Genomic DNA, 8333 nt, shown 5'->3' on the forward strand with positions numbered 1-8333 from the left:
ATTTTTTCCCTGCTTTCCTGTGCCAGCAACCACTCAGAGACAATGTACATCTCCAAGACCTGTTGGCTCTTTCTTCTTAATGCTCCCACACCAGGCCTGGCCATTCTTTTCCCTTTATTACATGAGTTCCAATCCTCCTCACCTCACACCCAAAATACTTTGGAAACTGCCTGCCCAATTCCATTTTGACTGCCTGCAGTCTTTTCCCACAAAAAAACATCCACTTCGTCTTGCTTGAAAACCACTTGCATTGTCAAAAGCCTGCGGAAAGCTCTTCAGTGGCTCCTGCTACCTTCAGAGAGAAGGCTGAGGTGGGTCCCCAGTCTGGCCAGAACCTCGCCCTGAGCCACCTCCCTAATCTTACTTTCCACTAATCCCCAAAACTGGATTCCATCCTCTTCCTCAGAAAACACTCCCAGCTCTGCTCTCTGGAGCGCAGCCTTCTGTCTTGCCAGGAGTGTATTTCCTTCCCTCCTTCCAGCTCTCTGACTCCTACCCATCCTTTATAGATCTCCTGCAGGAAGCCTTTCTCACCCAATCCAGTTTGGAGTGAGCTCTCCGAAAAGTCTCCGTCGGCTATTATCTCTACTTCTTCCCATCTTAGTTAAGTATTCACCTGTGATTTACCAGAGCAGAGACCAGCTCTCAGACCTTCTAGAATCCCCTACAATGCCTAGCCTGGGACCTCATACAGAGGAGGGGCCCAATAAAGATTAATTTACTGATTATAAAAGCAACCGTGAAGGTTCGAAGTGGGCTTGAATCTGTTGTAACCCCCAATGGAGACCAGCATCTACATATTTATTTACTTTATCTTGTTTCAGTGATAATAATGGTAATTTTCCTCTTCCCTCTATCTTTTGATTAGTTGATTGTCAAAGCATCTACTACACACTTGCAGGATTTATTACATTATTAATTCTAATCTGTGTCTTGGTGACCATGCTAAAAGTGTTCTGGATTGACTTTATTCTGCTATGGAGAGACATAACTAGACCTTACAAAACTAGGAATGGTAAGTGGCAACTCTCAAGTTTTTCTTCAAAGGGAATAGTCCCACTATGAGTGTCAATTACTTGTCCATTAATCTCTTGGTAGCATAGGCTACCTGAGTCTACTCAGAAGCCGTTCTCCATCCTGTCGCATAGATCCTCCTGGGCCTTAGATTCATCTAAACAGCTCCAGTACTCGCCCCAACTGGCTCACTGTTCCTATGAAATTCCCCAAAACAGAATCTGCTGCAAGCCCAGGAAGGTTTAAATATTTTGGAAAATGTGTGTTGGCAAAAACTTATAAAATTAAAACATTGACAAAATTGCTCCTGCTTTCTAGATGTGAGCAGGTTAGAAAGGTCCAGCAAAATACAGGTATATTTTACCAGAAACCCTGTTCCATAAAACGTCTTACCTATGTATATAAGTAACACACAATAGAAGACAGTTCTGCCTGCTAAATATGATCCTCTCCCTTTCCTCTGAAGACAGATAGTGGTAGGTTTTTCCATATAGTTGACCCAATTAAGAGCTCATTGTTTGGCTTATGGGAAATTCAGACTCCTTAAAAATTTCAACTCTCTTGCTGCTATTAGCCTTTAGCATTTTCACTTCCCCAGGGTGAGCAGAGAATACAGAAGAAACTGAGAACTAGCCAGCATCCAGAAGGCACTTTTTCAATGACTGTAAACACTTATTACATTCGATTATTAGAAGCTTGACTGTAGGGCTTGTACTAAATTGTACAGGCTCTTGCTTGTTCCTTAACATGTATTTCTAGTCAGTCTGAGGCAGTAAAAAGAACTTTGTGATTCAGACTGTGATTTCCTGATTACACTTTGTGGCAGTGGTTTTTCATCATTATCTCTTGATTCTAGAATATTTGGGGGGATAAGATACATTCACCAATAACAATAAAACTCAGGGATGAATATCTCAGAAGACGCAAATGAGTATCTTTTAGACCCTTGTAATGAAGGCATACTTCTTGTTTGCGTTTTCAGATGGAAAGATCTATGATGCTTATGTTATCTATCCACGGAACTATAAAACCAGCTCCGAGGACACCGAGTCTGTGGAGTATTTTGTTCATCATATTCTGCCCGATGTTCTAGAAAATAAATGTGGATATAACTTATGCATTTATGGACGAGATCTGCTACCTGGAGAAGGTAACTCTACCAATATACATTAGGGACAGAATTCATGTTTATCAGCAGTCTGAGAGATTTGTGGACTTGTCCCTGTGTTTGAGAAGGAATTGCATTTACTGTCACAGGCCTTAAGACCAGAGCCTTTAAATATTTCCCCAGAAGGGGGTGATTATTCTTTGCTCTCTCTGTCTCCACCCCTACCCTAGTCACGAGGACTTCATCACCATGTTGGTGATGTGAAGATAGAATAAGGCATCCCTTGCTATGTGGATTTAGGTAACTCTGACATTAGTAATTCTCTCTAGAATATTTGAAGGAGGACTTAAAAATTGAGTAGTTTTGTTCTGATACTCATAGGGATTGGCTAAAATATTTGAAGGGACTCAGTGAGTTTATTAGAGTTCTCCAGAGAAACAGAACTGACAGACAGACAGACAGACAGACAGACAGACACACACACACACACACACACACACACACACACACACACACAGAGAGAGAGAGAGAAATCCATATAGAGAGAGATTTGTTATAAGGAATTGGCTCATGCAATTGTAGGGGCTGGCAAATCTGAATTCTGCAGGGCAGGGTGGAGGCTAGAAATTCTGAGAAAAGAATGATGTGGAAGTCTGTACGGGAGGCCACGTAGAAGAGAAGGGTGTAGTCTCCAGGCCAAATTCCTTCTGATTCCTGGAACCCTTGGTTCTTATTCTTAAGACCTCCAACTAATTGGATGAGGCCCTCCCACACTATGGAGGGTCATCTCCTTTCCTAAGAGTCAGCTCATTTGTAGATGCTCATGTCATCTACAAAATACCTCCACAGTAACAACTAGACCAGTGCTTGATCAAACTACAAGACCATAAACTAGTCAAGTTGACATATAAAATTAACCAGGTCAGGGAGTTTTCAAGACTTTCCCTATATTATTGAAAAGTTTGCAAATTTATATTCTCAAATGAACAAGTAAAACTGTGGCTTCTGTTCCTTGATATTCCTAGCTGACTTCATTTGCTTTTGACAGTTTTAACACAGTTCTAGCCATTTCAGTAGTTATTTTTCTCCTCCCTCCATTTTCATGTCAGGTTCGTTTGTACCCTCCTTGTAACCGTTCTCTAATTCCTCAGGGTCCAGGAGAGGTTTGGAATGTACATGCAGCCGGGACATGATGAGAGTTCATCCAATAAAGTAAATGTTTAGTTTATTATGAAGTTAAAATGGCATTACTACTGAAGGGAGGGATTCGAGTGCCTATAGATTTTTTTGTTTGTTTCTTTTGTTTTTTTTTAAATTCAGTTTTATTGAGATATAGTCACATACCATACAATCATCCATGGTGTACAATCAGCTGTTCACAGTACCATCTTATAGTTGTGCATTCATCACCCCAATCTATTTTTGAACATTTTCCTTACACCAGAAATAATCGGAATAAGAATAAAAAATAAAAATAAAAAAGAACACCCAAATCATCCCCCCATCCCATTTTTTCATTTAGTTTTTGTCCCCCAAAACTAAATGAAAGCTAAACATTTTTCATTTAGTTTTTGTCCCCATTTTTCTACTCACGCATCCATACACTGGATAAAGGGAGTGCGATCCACAAGGTTTTCACAGTCACACTGTTACCCCTTGTAATCTATGTTGTTATACAATTGTCTTCAAGAGTTAAGGCTACTGGACTCGAGTTCAGTAGTATTTACTTCTAGCTATTGCAATGCATTAAAACCTAGAAAGGGTTATCTATATAGTGCGTAAGAATGTCCACCAGAGTGACCTCTTGACTCCATTTGAAATCTCTCAGCCACTGAAGCTTTATTTCGTTTCATTTCACATCTCACTTTTGGTCAAGAAGATGTTCTCAATCCCACGATGCCGGGTCCACATTCATCCCTGGGAGTCATATCCTGCGTTGCCAGGGAGATTTACACCCCTGGGAGTCAGGTCCCATGTAGGGGGGAGGGCAGTGAGTTCACCTGCCAAGGTGTGCCTATAGATTTGAAGATACAAATGACATGTGAATTTGATTTATCCTGGGATATTTGGTAATATTAGGAGCCTAATAATGGCTTGGGAGGCTTGTAAAAGGTAAAAATTCAGGAGAATGCAATCCAATTCTTCTCTTGAGGCTCTCTTCTCCTAGCTCTCCCCCATTGGCTACCCACGTGGGGAAAATGGTCAGTAGTGGAGCTGAATGCTCTTTGCATGTTACACTTCTGTTCAAGAACCTGTAGAGACGTCAACTGCTTGTGATGTCAAACCACATGCTACATGTGACCACAAGCTCTTCATCTCTTCTTTCTCAGGTTTTTTTTTAGTTTGCTAAAACTGACGAAATGCAATATACCAGAAATGGGTTGGCTTTTACAATGGAGATTTATTAACTTACAAGTTTACAATTCTGAGGCTGTCAAAATGTCCAAATCAAGGCAACCACAGCACGATACCCAGCCTCTGAAGATGGAAGCTTGGGCTTCTCCGTCAGTTAGCAAGCACATGGCGACATTTGCTTCTCTCCTGGGTTTCATTGCTTCTAGCTTCTGGCTTCAGTGACTTCCTCTCTGAGCTTCTGCATGTTTCTTTCCTATAGTCTCTCTCTCTCAGCTTCTGTGGGGCTTTTTATGCCTTTTGTCCTCTTATAAAGGACTCCAGTAAGAGAATTAAGACCCACCTTGAATGAGGTGGGTCACATCTCAATTGAAATTACCTAACCAAAGATTCCCCCTACAAGAGGACCACCCACAGGAAAGGATTAAAGGAACATGATCTTTTCTGGGGTACATACAGCTTCAAATCATCACATCCATCAACCTAATCTTAAGCCATATCCCTCCCAAGCCAAGCTCGCTCGCCAACTCTCTGGTGCTCAAGAGAACTTCGTCTTTCATTTGGAATGACTTCCTACTTTCCTTCCCTCGATTTATGTCCCTTTGACCCCACCCTTCCACCCCTCAAATAAAATATAATAGAACAACACAAAAGATTACTTTTCCTTTAGAAAATTTTCACAGTAGAGACTGTTTTTTCCTATGATAGTTATCTTCCATTTACACCTTCAAATCCATATTGTACCTTCCTGCACCCAGCGTCCCAGGATGGCTAATCATTCTGGAACCCACCAGTAGGCCCCAGTGCCCTTTGCTCCAGGCTTGGCTTGGCTAATGGGAGATCAGAAGGCGGTGTACATGCCCCTGCTTCCCCCTGGTTGGGTTGCCAGGAGAGCTGTGCTTTCCCTCCTGGAGAACCAGCTCCTGTCAGTTGGGCCTCCTTGCCCATCTAAACCCCTTGGGTTCCATAACCTTTCCCTTCTCTTCAGCCCTAGAGGAAGGTAACAGCTCCCTGTTGCTCCTAGTTTTGGGGTTCTACATCATCTCTTGTTGATTCCTTTTGGTCTCTGAATTGCAGTTCCACATCTTCTATGAATGGTCATTTTACTAAACTCTCTTTAGTCCTTTTGAGGATACCAAATTTTCTGCAAGGATCCTGATGGACAGAAGGTCTGTATCTGGCACTACTTAACATTTATTCCCTCCTTTCGGACTACACGTATTTGCAGTCTTTTAGCCACACTTCTATAAGACTATCTTGAGTTGTTTCACTCATGGTTTTGTTTCCTTAATCATGCTTTTACTTCCTCACACTGAGAACTTGGTGTTTTATCTGTTCTTTATTTCTCCAGCCAGAAGCTACTGTGGAAACACATGGAGGTGATGTTCTATAGACACTGACTTGGGAAGGGGATCTGCTCTTCCTTAAGATTTTTCTAGTCTGGGTCAAATCAGCTCCTAAAATAGAGAGACTTGGGCAGTAAAGTGGATCCAATACTTTCCTAGAGATTTTGGTCAGTTTGGAGATACTAGGTGTTCTAGTTCGCTAATGCTGCCAGAATGCAAAACACCAGAGATGGATTGGCTTTTATAAAGGGGGTTTATTTGGTCACACAGTTACAGTCTTAAGGCCATAAAGTGTCCAAGGTAACACATCAGCAATCAGGTACCTTCACTAGAGGATGGCCAATGGCATCCAGAAAACCTCTGTTAGCTGGGAAGGCACGTGGCTGGCGTCTGCTCCAAAGTTCTGGTTTCAAAATGGCTTTCTCCCAGGATGTTCCTCTCTAGGCTGCAGTTCCTCAAAAATGTCACTCTTAGTTGTACTTGGGATATTTGTTCTCTCTTAGCTTCTCCAGAGCAAGAGTCTGCTTCCAACGGCCGTCTTCAAAATGTCTCTCATCTGCAGCTCCTGTGCTTTCTTCAAAGTGTCCCTCTTGGCTGTAGCTTCTCTTCAAAATGTCACTCACAGCTGCACTGAGTTCCCTCTGCCTGTCAGCTCATTTATATGTCTCTACTGATCAAGGCCCACCCTGAATGGGTGGGACCACGGCTCCCTGGAAATATCTCATCAGAGTTATCACCTACAGTTGGGTGGGGTGCATTTCCATGCAAATCTAATCAGCACCAAAACGTCTGCCCCACAAGACTGCGTCAAAGAATATGGCTTTTTCTGGGGGACATAATACATTCAAACTGGCGTACTAGGGTTTCTGAGTTTGAGCTGTTTAACATGAGAGTTAAAATTCTGAGCCCCTTTAAACACATAAGCTAATGTTCTAAGCAGATAATGTGCAACTAATGACCTGAAATCTAAATCTCCCATGAAGTGCTAGGTTAATTACCTGTAAATTCCCTTTTAGCTTGAAGGACCCCCTTCACAGTCTCACTGTGAAAGACGTAAGAAAAACACAGCAGGTTCTCTATCCAAGTACATTTCCACTTTTCTGAATAAGGGAGTTGAACAGTATCAGAAACTCAACTAGATCATAAAGATGATTTATATTTAAGTTCACAACATTTATGATCAAAGCATTAGATTAAACAAGCCAACAGGCAATCTTACTCTCTTCTTTTGTTACTAGATGCAGTCACCGCGGTGGAAACCAGCATTCAAAGGAGCAGGCGGCACATTTTCATCCTGACGCCGGGGGTCACGGAGAGCGAGGAGTTTGCCTACGAGCAGGAGATTGCCCTGCACAGTGCCCTCATCCAGAATGACTCCAAGGTGATTCTTATTGAAATGGAAGCTCTGGACGAGGCAGGTGGACTGCAGCCTGGGCAGCCTCGGGATTCTCTCCAGCACCTTATGAAAGTGCAGGGCACCATCAAGTGGCACAAAGACCACGTGGCCAACAAACGGTCCTTGAATTCCAGGTTCTGGAAGCGTGTGAGGTACCAGATGCCTGTGCCAAACAAGCTTCCTAAAGAGACTTTCAGTTTGGCTTCCTTGAGTGCTCATGGGCAAGGATGCTTGCTTTAAGGTGCTCAAGTGTCTCATTTTGGAGATCTCCTGACTTTTCTGAGCTGGATGACACCACCGTGCTAGTTTTTGGGAGCTGAAGATGAAGCATGCAGAAGCAGGAGTGTCAAGGGTATTTAGTCCTCAGGTTTCCTTTGGTAACTTTTATTTTCCTGATTGTGGGTGATTGAAAAATGCCCAGCTATTTATAGCCTCCATCTCCCCTCCTTCATTTCCTTCCCTTTCTCACTTTGCTCCTTTCTCCATTCCTATGTCGGACCTACACACTGAACATCAAACTAAAAGTTTTCAAGTTAAATTTTGGGTAACGTCCTCAAGCAGAACATCAGAAGTAAATCTGTTTCCACGATGCTAAAATTTCTTTAGTATATTTTATTTGATCACATGCTCAGTTTTATCATCTCAATATTGCTAATTTTGTTCAAATACTTTATTCAACTTGTCATAATAATCAAGTTATTTTCAGTTCTAAAGTTTCTTTCATATATTTTTATTTTCTTTAGAAATATTTTTCTCCCTACAGAAGTGATATAAGTAAAAAAAGAAAGGAAAGAAGTGATAGAAGCATATTATAGAAAAAGGAAAGTATAAAGAAGAAAATAATTTTGTAAATCACTCAAATTCAGCATCTTGAGATTAACACTTATAAGCATTTTGGAAAATTTTCTTCTTTTTAAAAAATTTAATTCATTCTTACACCATACTTATATCATTCATATAGCTGAAATTACATGGTATATGGTCTTGTATTTTTTTCTACTTAACACTCTCATTTAAATTTAAAAAATTTTTTTAATATTCATACTTTCACATCTTACAGTTGTGCCACAGTTGATGCACCCAATCTTAACTAACAATCATCATTATAAATAATTCT

At 41.3% G+C, this 8333-nt stretch overlaps 1 protein-coding gene across 1 annotated transcript in view; it reads left to right on the plus strand.

The window, feature by feature from the left end:
* Positions 1-7905, plus strand: part of IL1RL1 (interleukin 1 receptor like 1) — a 32177-nt gene extending 24272 nt beyond the window's left edge. Inside the window, exons 13-15 of the mRNA XM_037807728.1 lie at positions 869-1015; positions 1997-2164; positions 7059-7905. Coding sequence (XP_037663656.1) covers positions 869-1015; positions 1997-2164; positions 7059-7456 — 713 coding nt within the window. The 3' untranslated portion in view covers positions 7457-7905. The remainder of the gene's footprint in view (positions 1-868; positions 1016-1996; positions 2165-7058) is intronic.
* The last annotated feature ends 428 nt before the right edge of the window (positions 7906-8333 follow it).

This window comes from Choloepus didactylus, chromosome 17, assembly GCF_015220235.1.
Source record: "Choloepus didactylus isolate mChoDid1 chromosome 17, mChoDid1.pri, whole genome shotgun sequence".
Classification (NCBI taxonomy): domain Eukaryota; kingdom Metazoa; phylum Chordata; class Mammalia; order Pilosa; family Megalonychidae; genus Choloepus; species Choloepus didactylus.